We start from the raw sequence: 14,785 nt of genomic DNA on the forward strand, positions 1-14,785 counted from the left end.
AATTTGGCATACAGGTGAACAACAAAATAATCAATTAATCCAATTAACGATTCATCTGAAATAAGTCTCAATGGTGATCACAATACAACCTCCAACAACAATGGAAAACCACAACCAAAATCAATAGTACCAAGTGCTAGTGAATAAATCTCTCAAAAATTGGATCTAATATCGAAACTTAGAGTCACCACGAATAGGCAGCTCATGGAACTTTTCCCTAAGAATGATCTGGTCAATAACAACCGTTGAGCATTAGGGTCACCGGACTGATCCGGTCTCTTTCCTAATGGCCAGAGTAACCCGCACACAGATGATTAATTAATTTCCTTGGACTTCCAAAATAAGTTCCCAACGAATTCCACAAAGTTCTCACCAAAAGATTATTCGAACAACAAATGTTTTCACCGATACCGCATGCCATTTTAATATAATCCAATATAACAATGTGTTTACAATTTCAATCATAAATTTTTCAAAACAACAATTTAAAGGATGCGGGAAAGTTTGAAAGTACATAACATGCTTAACCACTCACCTGGATCCAAAGCAAATACGATCGAACACGCAGAAAGGAAGCTAACCTGAACAAAAGAATAAATACAAAATAATTAGGGAACAATGTATCAATAGACTACCCAAACCCCAATCTAGATAACTAATACTCAGTACCAACCCGAAACTACAAAACCCAAATTGATTTTCAATTGCAACAATATTTCTCCCATGTAACCACCTGTTTCCCTTCCAAAATCCACTTGTCCACACATAACCTATGTAAACAACACATGTACGTACAAGTTACAATATAAAATCAAGGCCCATTGTCATGATTCCTTTCACCACTGTTGTTAGCAAAGTTACAGCCCCATACCATGGCCAATATTATTCACGCCACAACCACCATGCACACAACTCGATCTACACACGGAGCCACTCATTATACACAACCTACGACAGCACCTGCACACCCTCATCTAGCTCCCGTGCTCGCGCTCTCTCTCTCTCTCCAAAATACAAACTAAATAATTAAATTAACTCAATATCAGTATCTAATCCATGCACCCCATTGCTATGTGAACAGGTAGATGAACATAACGAGAGAGATGGAGTGTACTATTACCTCAAAAGAACTGCAAGAAAACCCTCCTTCCAAGTTCGGCTGTTGCTCTTTCTCAAAAGTCAGAAGTTCTTTTAACATAATCAAGTTCTGTCAACTTCTTTTTACAAATAAAATCCTACACTGTGAAAATATCTCCTAACTTTTTAAAACTACCCACTACTCTATATTATACTAGCTAATTAGTTAATTAGAATTAGATAGAACGTAACACTATTTATAAAATTACCATCCGGTATCACTATTTTACCCAAAATTAATCTCATACCCCAGATATTATAATCGTGTCAACAATATCCATATATAGCACACACAAAATAATTAGTTGGGATCCAATCATAACACCTATTAATAACGGCAATATAACTGATTAAATAAATAAAAAAGCTAGGCCGTAACAAAAGTATCACGTACAAAAAGAAAACCTTTTTCACAGAGCCTATCTACAGCGGCTCCATGTATAAGTCTATAATCATTAATTACCTATCAGCTGGTGAAGCTTGGAACAGCATTGAATATTCGGATTCCACCATTGGTCTAGCCCATGCGCCTCCCAAGGATCCTGAACGGGGCTCCAATTAGTAGTCAGATACGCTGAAGGAAGGACATGCATTGGTTCAATTGCACCTGATATTGAACTCCTTGTAGAAAGCCTTTCAATAGCTCCGAGTCCAATCGCCTCCATCCACTCCCTTTGTTCAAAATACCTAACATACTCTGCAGAAATAGGATCGGACGGATTCATAAAAAGGTACGGAATCCACTGCGATAACGAGAGAGAACTCCAAGAAAACCCTCCTTCCAAATTCGGCTGTTGCTCTTTCTCAAAAGTCAGAATTTCTTTTAACATAATCAAGTTCTCTCAATTCCTTTTTCCAAATAAAACCCTACACTGTGAAAATATTTCCTGATTTTGTAAGAGTACCCACTACTCCCTATATTATAGCTAATTAGTTAATTAGAATTAGATAGAATATAACACTATTTATAAAATTACCATCCGCTATCACTATTTTACTCAAAATCAATCTCATACCCTAAATATTAAAATCGTGTCAACAATATCCATAGCGCGCACAAAATAATTAGTTGGGGCCCAATCATTACACCAATTAATAACGGCAATATAACTGATTAAATAAATAAATAAGCTAGGCCGAAACAAAAGTATAACATGTAGAAAGAAAAACTTTTTCATAGAACCTGTCTACAGCGATTCCGTGAATAAGTCTATATTCATCACTTACCCATCGGGTGGTAAAGCTGGGACCAGTATTGAATATTCGGCTTCCACCATTGCTCTAGCCCATGCGCCTGTCTAAGACCCTGAACGGGGCTCCCATTAATAATCAGATACGCCGAAGGAAGGAGATGCAATGGTTCAATAGCTCCGAGTCCAATCGCCTCCATCCACTCCCTTTGTTCAAAATACCTAACATACTCTGCAGAAATAGGATCGGACGGATTCACAAAAAGGTGCGGAATCCACTGCGATAATGCAGCAAACCAGTCACCCCTTTGAGGCCTTTGACTTAGAGCAATTGTAACTCCAGCTGTCATAACACTGCGCATGATCCGAATGAACGGAGGGTTGAAGAGGTATGTTTCCAGTAAACATTCCATTTTAGCCATGTTCTTTCCAGCTAGCAGTGCCATGGCCGAACCCAAGGAATGTCCGGCAAAGCACACGTTTGCGGCTCCGGCTATGGAAACTGTGTATTCCACAGCTTCCATTGCTTGCTGAAAGCGGGTGCTCTGTTTCAGCGTATTTCGAATGACCTTGAAATCCAACGTGAGGTCCTGTAATATGGTCTCCCATCTGATCATCGGGCCACGGAAGGCAACCACGTATCTTGGAGGGATGTGGAGTGGATTGTGGTGACCGTAGGGAGGTGGGGATTTGAACTCGTAAATGGCACCAAAGATCGAGCGATCATTGTTGTCAACCAACACGTCAGATAACTGAAAATTGAAGAATTCCCACCAGGGAGGGGCAAGTGCTTGATGGCCTTGGCGGTCGTGTTCTTGACTGTACACTCCCTGAACCAAGCTAGCAACAACGGATTTACGGTGGTGTGGGTTTCTCCTACGATAATGCGAAATTGAAAATGCCTCTCAAAACCATTCGATGTATGTATGCAATCATAAAAACCATGAGGAGAGAGATTTTAAATCATCATATGAGAAATGCATAACAGGGTAGAGCAGAACTCAAGGTCATCGAATCGTGAATCAAGAATGAAGAAAAAAAAATTGGACGAAACGTGGCTCGAATTGAATCATTAATCGTACATATTCGGTCCAAATTTTGGAAATAGATCAAAAAATGTATTTATGCACCTACATAATAAAGTGAGATTGTAAAATCAACGATATTAAGTTAATATTGAAGTTTGTTTTTTATTATTGATTATTATTGTTAATGTAATTGGCGATTTCCGGATGCGACAAACCGTTGGAGTCTGTATTTATTCTTTTTCCATTTGGGTTGGGAGGTGATTTTATTTTGTCTAGATTAGATACTCCGCCCGTTGGTTCAAGAGTTGATCACGAAGGCCGTGCCGTGCATTTTGCTTGGAAAGGTATATGCATCTCATGTGCATTTAGCTTAATATTTTTCCATACATCATTAAAGCTATTCGGTGTCTTAATCTTTTATGAAATATCATTTATGCACTAACCTTATATTATTGGCCTTGTTTTATTTGAAGGGAAATTTTGTCTAAGGCCTTTTTAAGTGCTTGCGCCTTAGTAGCGCCTTAGCAGCGCCTTACCAGACTAAGGCCCTTGCACGCGTGTTAAGAGAGCCTTAGTAGTGCCTTAGCCGAGTAAGGCCCTTGTACGCGTGCTAAGAGCGCCTTTAGAGGGCTCTCCAGGATTTTTCTTGCTTGGCCATATATAAGCTTGTTTTTCATTTTTCTAGGGCAAGAAGAGATACAAGAGCCCACTTTAGAGAGAGAAAGCATTGTCTTCTTCACTCTTGTGCCTTCATTTGCTTTTGGATGATTTGAATCTAGCATTCAATCATCTTTGTTCAATCTAGAGAAATACTTTCTTGATCCATGTATTCTCTCTAGGTTGATTCTTTTGCATAAAAATCTTCACTTTACAAAATCCATACTTTCATGCCAATGATGCTACTTGGCCGGATGATACCGGAGCCGTGGTGAACGGAGATCGAGGCGTTGGACTCGTGGTGGCTATGGGATCAAGAAGGAGTTCGGGGAGCTACATCAAAGTGGTGGAGTTAGGATAAGCATTTGGGGTAAAGTTGTTATTCCACTCTTAGCACTTTGTAAACCTTTTGATCTATAGCAATTTTGGTAGCTAGGCCGTGGTTTTATGCTTAGGGTGTGATTGACCCTAAGTAGTTTCCACGTATATCTCGGTGTTTGCGTTCTTTAGATTAATTGCTCTTAACTTATATTATTAATTTGGATAGCATTGGCATGGAGTTTGGGTGGTAGCTTGAATTGTTTAAGTTGGTGGTTGAGTTAATTTAAATTGGTCGTCCTATTCACCCCCCCTCTAGGACTTTGTAGTGCATTAGATTATTTCAATTGGTATCAGAGCGGGCTGCTCTTTGTTGGCATAATTGCCTGAGTAGATCCTGTTTTTGCACTATGGATAGAGATTCCTTGATGGACGGTGCTTCTAATTTTCGACCACCTTATTTTGATGGAAGTGACTATGCTCTTTGGAAAACAAAAATGAAAAATCATTTAATATCTCAAGGCATTAGGGTTTGGAGGTCTGTTTTGTATGGTTACGAAGAACCTACAATCGAGGATGCCACCACTAAGGTGATTAGAGCGAAAAAGGAGTCCGAGTGGAATTCCAGTGATAATACGAGTTGTGAGGCTAATGCCCGTGCTTTAGGTGCCATCTTTGGTGCTATGTCTAGAAACGAAGTCACACGTATTTCCTCTTGTGTCACGGCCAAAGAGGCTTGGGAAATTCTTCGTACATCTCATGAGGGAATAGAGACAGTTAGAGTGTCTAAGCTTCAAATGTGCACCACGAAATTTGAGCAACTTAAAATGCATGACGAGGAAAACTTTGATAGTTTCATCTCTAGGCTAACCGAAATTGTTAACACTTTTCATAGTCTTGGTGAACCTCTCTCCGATCTCAAAGTGTGTCGCAAAATCCTTAGGTCTCTTCCCGAGAGGTTTAGGGTTAAGGTCACTGCCATAGAAGAGCGTCCAGATGTTGACAATTTGACCTTTGCCGAGCTTGTAGGAAAACTTCAAATCTTTGAGATTAACCACCTCTCCGATTTCAAACCCTCTAAGTCTAGTACCGGTATAGCTTTTAAGTCCGCCCATGAGGACACCTCGGAGACTTGTGAAGATGATGATGATTTGAGTGATGAAGAGATTACTAAATTTGCTAAAAAATTTAAGAAGTTTTTTAAGAGAAGAAACGACCTAGGTAAGTCCCATAAACCTTCGTCTAATCTTATGAAAAACACTCTAGGAAATGATGATAAGAGGCCATCGTTTGACAAGTCTAGAAAGCCACAAGGAATCCAATGTCATGAATGTCATGGTTTTGGGCATATTCAATCCGAGTGCGCTAACACCCTCAAGAAAAAGATGAAAAAGGGTCTTAAAGTCACGTGGGATGATGATAGTGGAGATGATGATAGCGAGAGTGGTTTTCAAATAGGAGGTGAATGGAATTCTAGTGCCTCCGTGCTAGTGGCTACCGTTGACTCACCCATTTCTCCTAAACTCTTGTCCATTTCCTCCTCTTCTAGTCTTGAGAGCATTGAGAGTGAGAATTCTAGTGCTGAAGTGAAGATAGCTAGAAGTGTTGATAATGAAGGAGAGGAATTTGAGATAGAATCTATTCATGAGGCCTATGACCTAATGTATCAAGACTATATGAAACAAGGAAAAAAGAAGGAGTTGGAAATTAGCCTTAAAGTAGCGGAGAAGGAGAAAATGTCTCTTAGGGAAGATTTGATCAATATCTCTCAAGAATTAGATGAGCTTAAAAAGTATAATGCCAAATTAGCCGATAAATTTTCCATCATAGAGAACGAGAGGTTAGAAGCCTTGAGAGAAATTGAAAAAGCTAAGTCTTGTGTGAATGAAACACTCGTGAGTACTAAAGTCGTAGCAAATTCACATTCTTCTATCAACTCAAAACCTATAATAAATGAGTTTCTTAAGAAGAGAGTGCTTACGTGTCACCATTGTGGTGTTGACGGTCACATTCGTCCTAATTGTCATCGTTTGAGGAGAGAGCTTCAAAAGAAAGGTCAAACTCAAAGACCTCAAAAGCGTTTTATTCCTCGGAGCGTAGTCCTTGGTCAACCCAATGTGGGAAGACCTCGAAATACCACTCTCGTGCAACCTAAGGCTCCGAATAGTAGCTTTCTTACTCAATTAAATCGTCTTGCTACTCAATCCTCATATATTATAGAAGAGATCAATAAGTTGACTTTGCTTGCTAAGGACATGAATGGTACATCTCTTGTTCATAACAAACTTAATCAAGTGTGGAAGAAAGTTGATTGTGGTTCCAGTGTTGTTCAACCTTTAGATACTCCTAAGGAGTTTAAGGGTTCTACTCCTCTTGCTTAAGTTTGGTTGTAGTTTGCATGTCACTCTTGTGTGCTTCATGTCTTGATTGTATTTAGAGTGTGCATGTGTCATTTTCACTTTTATTTTTGTGTCTATTTCTCTTTTCTCTCTTTTTCTTGCATTAGATTTTAGATTGCATCACTTTCCATTTTGCCGTTGAGTGTGCTTGCTTGTCCGTATGGTTGCATGCATGTGTTAAATATTCTCCTTGTATCATGCTTAAGGATGAGCTTGGCTTTTCATGCGTATTGAGCTTTGAACTTTGATGACACTTCATGAGTCCATGGAATTATGCATAATTGCCTATATCGTGAAGAGTATCATAGTGTCATTTGAATCTCATGCTCTTTACTATTTGTACACACTCTCTTGGGGCTTGGTCCTTTTGGTGTCTAAGGGTTCTCAATTTGATTCTTGGTTGAATTTTACTTGTCGTCTTGATCTTAGATTGACCAAATGTTTGAGGTTTACCTTTAGATGCTTTCCCCCATTGATTCTACTCGAGTGACCGCCTAGGGATTAGTGTGAAAGCTTCCCTTGGTGTATAAAAAAGTGAGATCCTTGCTTATTGTCTTTTAGTTGTATTAAAAAAAAAATACAAAAACAATAGAAAAAGAAAAAAAAAGAAAAAAAAAAGAAAAAAAAGAAAAAGAAAAATTGATGCAGCTCTAGTCTTGGGGTTGTTGCTCTAGTGCACCTCCGTTATTTATGCAATTCTAGACTTGGGGTTGTTGCTCTAGTGCACCTCCTTTTCTTTATGAGATCTCGCACCTCGGGCAAATGGCTACCTAATCATTGCACCATCCTAGGTGTGTGAGTCACTTGGGTCCACAAGAATGCGATATGGGGTTTGAGCGTGAAGTCTTTAGGTCCAAACGACTTATGGTTTGACTTCTTTCATCAACCTTGAGTGAATTCTCCTTGAGAATTATATTGAGTATTCCTTGGCATTTTTAAGGGCCTCGCACCACCCTCACAGAGTTCACTTGATCACTTTGATAGCATAGAGCATGAAATTCTATTGAAAAACATGATTCTCTTTAAAATATATTCATGTTATGTTTAAGCTTTATGTTATCATTTTGATGTCATTACTACTTCTCTCAATTTCAATGAAATTCCATATTTTATGCTTGAGCATGATATTTGAGAATTTTATTTTCTGTGTGCTTGATTTTTAGAATGCTTTTGGATGCTTGTATGATCATATTTTATTTGGGCATTTCAGTAAGGGGGAGTAATGAGTCAAAGTATTTCCAGTTATTTTTACTCTTTATGCCTTAGTTTAATCTTGGTATAGGCTTCTATTCCTTTACCTGTTTTATTTACGTTTCAGAGATTAAGGGCCTTAAGAGGGTTTTAGCAGTGCGGGCGCCCATCCTAGCAGGTTTTGCCTCTTTAAAAATTTTGGGAGATTCTGAAGCTATGGGCTTCAATTGTGCGTTAGTGGGGCGCTTGCCCTTTTTAGCAGGAGAAAATGTTTGGACGAGATTCAGAGAGTTGGGGCGGTTTGGGAGCTTTATCAGTGGATGTTCCTTTAACGCTCTCGTACGGACCATTAGCGGGAATCTCCTACACGCGTCCATTTTTCTTTGGTTCAGATTAGCGCCCTTGGTCGCGTGTTTTCGGTGCTCTAGTGGCGCGCCATCCCCAGCTAATCCCAGCCGTCGATCGTGCAACATCTGTCCGTGTTCCTCTCTCGCGCGCTTGTAGCGGATAACATCTCCTTAGTGCCCTTTCTCGCGTGTTTACAGCGCTTCTGTAGCGCTCGTTCATTGCCTGGATATATATACTCCCAGCCAAATCTTTTTTCATTCCTTCGACCCTTATCCAATTCTCACATTTTTTTTGAGATGGCTTTTCCTACTTGAGCACGGCAGCTGCCGTTCTTCCTCTGGGTTCCTCATCTAGGGCCTCCTTTCGGCTTTGAGTGATTTATTCACTCTCCGGTACGTAATTTCTTCCCATTCTCTTAGAAATCACAGTCTTTTTCTGCCATGGCTGGTGGTTCCTCATCTCATGCTGCTCCGAAACCGTGGACCCGACCCTCCGAGTCCCGAGTCGGCTACAAGTTCTTTATTAATGCTGTAGCTCGTGCATCTTATATTGGGATTTTTTTTCAAAAAGCTGAAAATTTGTGTGAGCAACATGTTTTTCCGTTGGACCTTGTTTCCATGGGTATTTATAATTGGTTTATTGCTTGTGGTTGGGATGATTTGTGCTCCGGTCATGAGTATGTTTTGCTCTTTGTTCTCATTGGTGACTTCGAGTTTAAATGTCCATTTATGGAGCAATTTCTCACCTTATGCTTGGGTTTGATATTTTGGGAATTTGTATTTTGTGCGTGCCCGATTTATAATGCCTTGTGAATGCGTGTGTGTTCATTTTGTGTAGGCATTTAGTGAGGGGGAGTTAATATTTGGTGACACGGAGAATGTTGGGCCTTCGGGGTCCTTTCTTGTGTGTTGGTTTTATAAAATAAAAAAAAAAAATAAAGAAAAAGAAAAAGAAAAAGGGAGAGTATCGTAATTGGATAGTTTTCTTCTTTTAGTCTTCATTGGAGGCTTGAAACCATCCTCTTGCTTTTTATCTATACTCTATCGTGCTGTTGTTTGAGTGCTTTATTGGCTCTTCTCTGTTTTTGTGTGCCCTTTTGCCTTCCCGTGACAAAAAGGGGGAGAGGTTAGTTAGAGTTACTAGGGCGTTTGCTATGTTGCTTGTTGGAGCTCGTGGTTAGGGCTTATACTTTATGCTAATTTGTGCGTCCGTGTCTAGGGTCACTTTATCTATGCTTTATATGCATGCCTTGCTCTTTCTCTTCCATTAGCATTGCTTCAAATATGATAGCTTCTCTTATCATTTGATTTCCGTTGCACTAACCTTTTATTGCTATCATATTCTATCTATGCATGCTTGTTTCTTGGTTGAGTTGTCTTTTGCAGGATCATTTTGATTTATATGGAAGCTTTTGGTTTCTAGGTTGTTAGAGTTTTTAGAAGGTTCTCTAGCATTTTAGAATTTGTTTCCTTGTAATGAGTTTTTGTTGGAACGGTTTTGTCCCGGAAATGCCAAAGGGGGAGATTGTTAATGTAATTGGCGATTTCCGGATGCGACAAACCGTTGGAGTCTGTATTTATTCTTTTTCCATTTTGGTTGGGAGGTGATTTTATTTTGTCTAGATTAGATACTCCGCCCGTTGGTTCAAGAGTTGATCACGAAGGCCGTGCCGTGCATTTTGCTTGGAAAGGTATATGCATCTCATGTGCATTTAGCTTAATATTTTTCCATACATCATTAAAGCTATTCGGTGTCTTAATCTTTTATGAAATATCATTTATGCACTAACCTTATATTATTGGCCTTGTTTTATTTGAAGGGAAATTTTGTCTAAGGCCTTTTTAAGTGCTTGCGCCTTAGTAGCGCCTTAGCAGCGCCTTACCAGACTAAGGCCCTTGCACGCGTGTTAAGAGAGCCTTAGTAGTGCCTTAGCCGAGTAAGGCCCTTGTACGCGTGCTAAGAGCGCCTTTAGAGGGCTCTCCAGGATTTTTCTTGCTTGGCCATATATAAGCTTGTTTTTCATTTTTCTAGGGCAAGAAGAGATACAAGAGCCCACTTTAGAGAGAGAAAGCATTGTCTTCTTCACTCTTGTGCCTTCATTTGCTTTTGGATGATTTGAATCTAGCATTCAATCATCTTTGTTCAATCTAGAGAAATACTTTCTTGATCCATGTATTCTCTCTAGGTTGATTCTTTTGCATAAAAATCTTCACTTTACAAAATCCATACTTTCATGCCAATGATGCTACTTGGCCGGATGATACCGGAGCCGTGGTGAACGGAGATCGAGGCGTTGGACTCGTGGTGGCTATGGGATCAAGAAGGAGTTCGGGGAGCTACATCAAAGTGGTGGAGTTAGGATAAGCATTTGGGGTAAAGTTGTTATTCCACTCTTAGCACTTTGTAAACCTTTTGATCTATAGCAATTTTGGTAGCTAGGCCGTGGTTTTATGCTTAGGGTGTGATTGACCCTAAGTAGTTTCCACGTATATCTCGGTGTTTGCGTTCTTTAGATTAATTGCTCTTAACTTATATTATTAATTTGGATAGCATTGGCATGGAGTTTGGGTGGTAGCTTGAATTGTTTAAGTTGGTGGTTGAGTTAATTTAAATTGGTCGTCCTATTCACCCCCCCTCTAGGACTTTGTAGTGCATTAGATTATTTCAATTATCACATGGTTAAATAGTTCAATAGAAAGCTTAGCCTTAACACAGTAAAAGTTTGTACCCTAATAGATACAAAACTAGCTTATATGGCCACATATGTAGGTTGGTCCGAGACTTTGAACCCTGCTCAGGACAATGATTTAGAGGATACAATAATTAAAAAGGTTGGGGATGCTATTAAAACGAAAGTGGCAATGTGGATGAAAACCAAATTCGATATCAACATCTAATACGGTGGAGGAATTTAAGGGATTCTTGGATGGCATTCGAAAGTTGAAAATCTAGTCGTATCTTTGAGGAGCTTTGTTTAGGAGCTTTGTTTGTCCTCCAACTCTCGGTTGGTGGTTTTTCTGTTGTAGCTTTCTTTGGCAGTGTAGCTTTTTTGTGCTCCATGCCTTCCCCTCGAAGTACCTTGGTCGAGTTTTATAAAAGTTTGCTTTGCCGATCAAAAAAAAAAAAAAAGATTGATTTGTTAAATTGTGCATCTATGTAAGATACTATTCTCAACATTAATATTCACAACTGCTTGTATAGTTACCATCAAGAAAATTAAAATTATTTTATACTAAGAATGCTGAGCATATTTATTGAAAGCTTGTTTGGCTTAATAATCTAGTTTGGTTTTTTTTTCCGTCCTTATTAATTTTTTATTTTTTTTTGCATTTGTTAGTTTTGCATCAATGTTTTGTGGATTAATATTGGTCCATCTCAATAAGAGAAATTGGAAAATTAAAAAAATTAAGATTGAAATTTAATTTTTTTAATAAAGACAAAAAAAAGCCAAAAAAATGGATTTTGGCTTATTTTTCATTTTTATTCACAAAATCTTAAGTTTGGAGCAAGCTTTTATACTTTTTTTATTTCTCTCGTTGAGATGAATAAATAATTTACAAAAACTTAATGCAAAACTATTTAATGAGATTTTTTTTTTTTGTATAAAAAAGAAGAAAAAAGCCATTAAGCCAAACGAGTAATTCTCATACTCCGAATTAAAATTTAACATGAAAATAGATAACTCATGAGTATAAGGTATCTTAGTTGTCAACGTTTTTAGAATGACTATTTTATTTTCTAAGAAGAATGAGGGGAAAAAGGGTTAACAAACATACTCCGAATCGGAATAAATACCAATCGACAAATGATTAACAAATTTTGATTGGGAATAAGATTTTTTGTACTTAAGGGCACATGATCTTATATATTTGCTTTTGTATAAGAAAAATAAGGCCAAACCGCAGAAGTGCCAAACCGCAGAAGTGGTTTTAAAATAGTCGAACACAACAATTGTGAACTTTGATTCACTCATAGATTCGTATAGTTTTTGTGTCAATGAATTGAACCATGGATCGTACGATTCACCATCGATTTTATATATACCTTGATTCACCTATTGATTCGTATTGTTATTAATTTGTGTGATGAATCACGAATTGAATCGCAAATCGTGCGATTCTGATAACTACTAGAGCCAGCTAATCATTTTGGTTTTTTTTTTTTTTTGCCTAGTTAAATTTTAAAATGGATCAAACCCTATTCCTTCTAGCGATGGCCTCGTCCGTCCTTTCAGAAGGATTTCTAAATCAGCGATTCGATAACCTTTTAGCGAGTCCTGTTCTTCTCCAATCCCTTCATATTTTTTTTAAGTCATTGAGAGCATAAAGCATGCCAAATTAAAATCAAGTTGATCGACTATCCATCGTTTGACATGACTTCCCAACACATTAACATGACAAAAGAGTAGTAGAAACGGGTTTTGTGCTTGTGTTGCAATCTCTTTTTTTTTTTTGTTTGAAAGAATTGGAGCTGAAGGAGCTGTTAAGAGCTTATTGAATGATGATGATAATAAAGGATGCGGAAGAAATGCATGTGTACCAAAATGTAGGTGTGTGTGTGTATATATATATATATATACGGGTCGGTTCCTAGGACCCTTAAAAAAAACCTCTAAAAAAAATCCTCCAAATTTTAATCTCATAGTTACCGATCAAATTTTGATGATCCAAGCCGCTCAATGTGTTCAGAATGCGATTTTAAGGGTGCCCACAAGGAATGGCCAAAAAAATTAACGGGGAAGGGCTTGATTTGAGCAGTTTTTTATTAAACCGTTCAATAAAAAACTGTTCGGATGAAGTCCTTCCCGGTCATTTTTTTTTGCTGATTTCTTGCTACTATATTTAAAATCACGTTCTGATTATATTGAGCAGCTCGGATCATCAAAATTCGATCAGAAACTTGGGAGGTTTTTTTAGAGGTTTTTTTAATGGTCCCTGGAACCGCCCCGATATATATATTCATTTTCAAATAAGGTGGTCCTTATTTTAGTTAAAATAAGGACCTCTCCATTTCTCCCATTTTCCGTTTGAATTTTGATGATCCAAGCCGCTCAATGTGTTCAGAACGTGATTTTAAAAGTATCCGCGAGGAATCGGCAAAAAAAAAAGACCGGGAAGGTCTTCATCCGAGCAGTTTTAATTTGAACCGTTTGATAAAAAATAAACAAAAACTGCTCGGATGAAGTCCTTTCCGATTTTTTTTTGCTGATTTCTCGCGTGTACTCCTAAAATCGATCACACTCTGAACACATTGAGCGGCTCGGATCATCGAAATTCAATCGGGAAAGGGAAGTCCTTATTTTATTAAGTTAAGGTGGTCCTTAGGAGAAGGGGACTATATATATATATATATATAGCTGAGTTGGTCTTACCAATCAACAGCGGTCAGGTATAATGGTCTTGAGGAGTTGAAACTTCTGTCTTGGGTGGCCATTATTATTATAGCCCCTAATAAGCTCCCCTTTTTCTGTCTCACCGGCTGATAACTCACAATTCGATCGAAATCTGTTTGAGTGCAGAAGACGATTGTAGCAAAATAAGTATAAAAAAAAATGCACACAACATTACAATAAAGTAAACACATATATATATGCATGTGAGGCTCTGTACGTAGCTTAGGCCCAGGCCATTTAAGAAATGTACTCCATTCTTTTCAAATTCTTGATCCTCTGCGATTTTACGTGTAATTTTCAATGATACATATTTCTTAATGTATATTGTTTAAAATATGCAACATGTATCTTATTTGATAGATTTAAATTATTTCTATAAAATAATATTTTCAAAAACATAAAAAAATAGAATTAATTGAGAGATATAAACAATTAAAAATTGCACGTAAAACTATATAGGATCAAGAATTTGAGACGGATGGGATATAATATTCGAACCTAATCGAGAATTAAGAAGCAGATCGGAAGGTACCATTGGAAGATTTAATCCTTGATGATGACCTAGGAACTCCTTTGACAAGTACATGTGGGTACTATATGGAGTATTCAAAAAGTCTTGGTCTCTCTCTCTCTCTAAATTTTCATTTAATCGAGAATGATGGTTAGAGGTGTCAAACGTGTCGTCCCGTGTTGGCTCGGCCCGTTTAACTCCATATTAATCGTACTTCGTGTTGTATCATGCCGGTCCGTTTATAGTATTTACTCAAATTGTGATGTGTCGTTTGTCAATGGTGTTGTGCCATGCCGGCCCGTTTACTTAAATCGTGTCGTGTCGTACTGTGCCTTTTGCCCTAAGAAGCACGGATACGGAATACGGATACAATACAATACGGATATGCGAATACGTGATTTTTAAAAAAAATAGGCTATGATACGTTGGGAATACGTTGAATATAAAAATAAAATATATACCCAAAAAAAAAAAACCAAATAAACCTAAATTAGACTAGAAAGAGATGAGAGATGATAGGTATAGGTATAAAAAAAAAACCCCCTAAAAAACTTAAATTAGACTAGAGAGAGATGAGAGATGATAGGTATAGGTATAGGTATTAAAATAAAATA

The 14,785-nt window shown here is 38.0% G+C and overlaps 1 protein-coding gene across 1 annotated transcript; it reads right to left on the reverse strand.

The window, feature by feature from the left end:
• Window positions 1-2,356: 2,356 nt before the first annotated feature.
• On the reverse strand, window positions 2,357-13,776 carry LOC131317252 (GDSL esterase/lipase At4g10955-like). The gene is made up of 2 exons (XM_058346815.1): window positions 13,640-13,776; window positions 2,357-3,203 (listed from the first exon to the last, which is right to left on the reverse strand). Exons 1-2 carry the CDS (start codon window positions 13,699-13,701, stop codon window positions 2,357-2,359), a joined length of 909 nt encoding a protein of 302 aa, XP_058202798.1. The 5' UTR covers window positions 13,702-13,776.
• Between the last annotated feature and the right edge of the window lie 1,009 nt (window positions 13,777-14,785).

Source organism: Rhododendron vialii, chromosome 2a (genome assembly GCF_030253575.1).
Source record: "Rhododendron vialii isolate Sample 1 chromosome 2a, ASM3025357v1".
Taxonomy (NCBI): Eukaryota; Viridiplantae; Streptophyta; class Magnoliopsida; order Ericales; family Ericaceae; genus Rhododendron; species Rhododendron vialii.

Excerpts from the sequence above, each read along its gene's own strand:
- LOC131317252 (XM_058346815.1), bottom strand. The coding sequence starts at position 13,701 with ATGGCCACCCAAGACAGAAGTTTCAACTCCTCAAGACCATTATACCTG. Across the intron at positions 3,204-13,639 it reads TACCTGACCGCTGTTGATTG|GAGAAACCCACACCACCGTA; the intron begins GTAAGACCAACT and ends GCATTATCGTAG.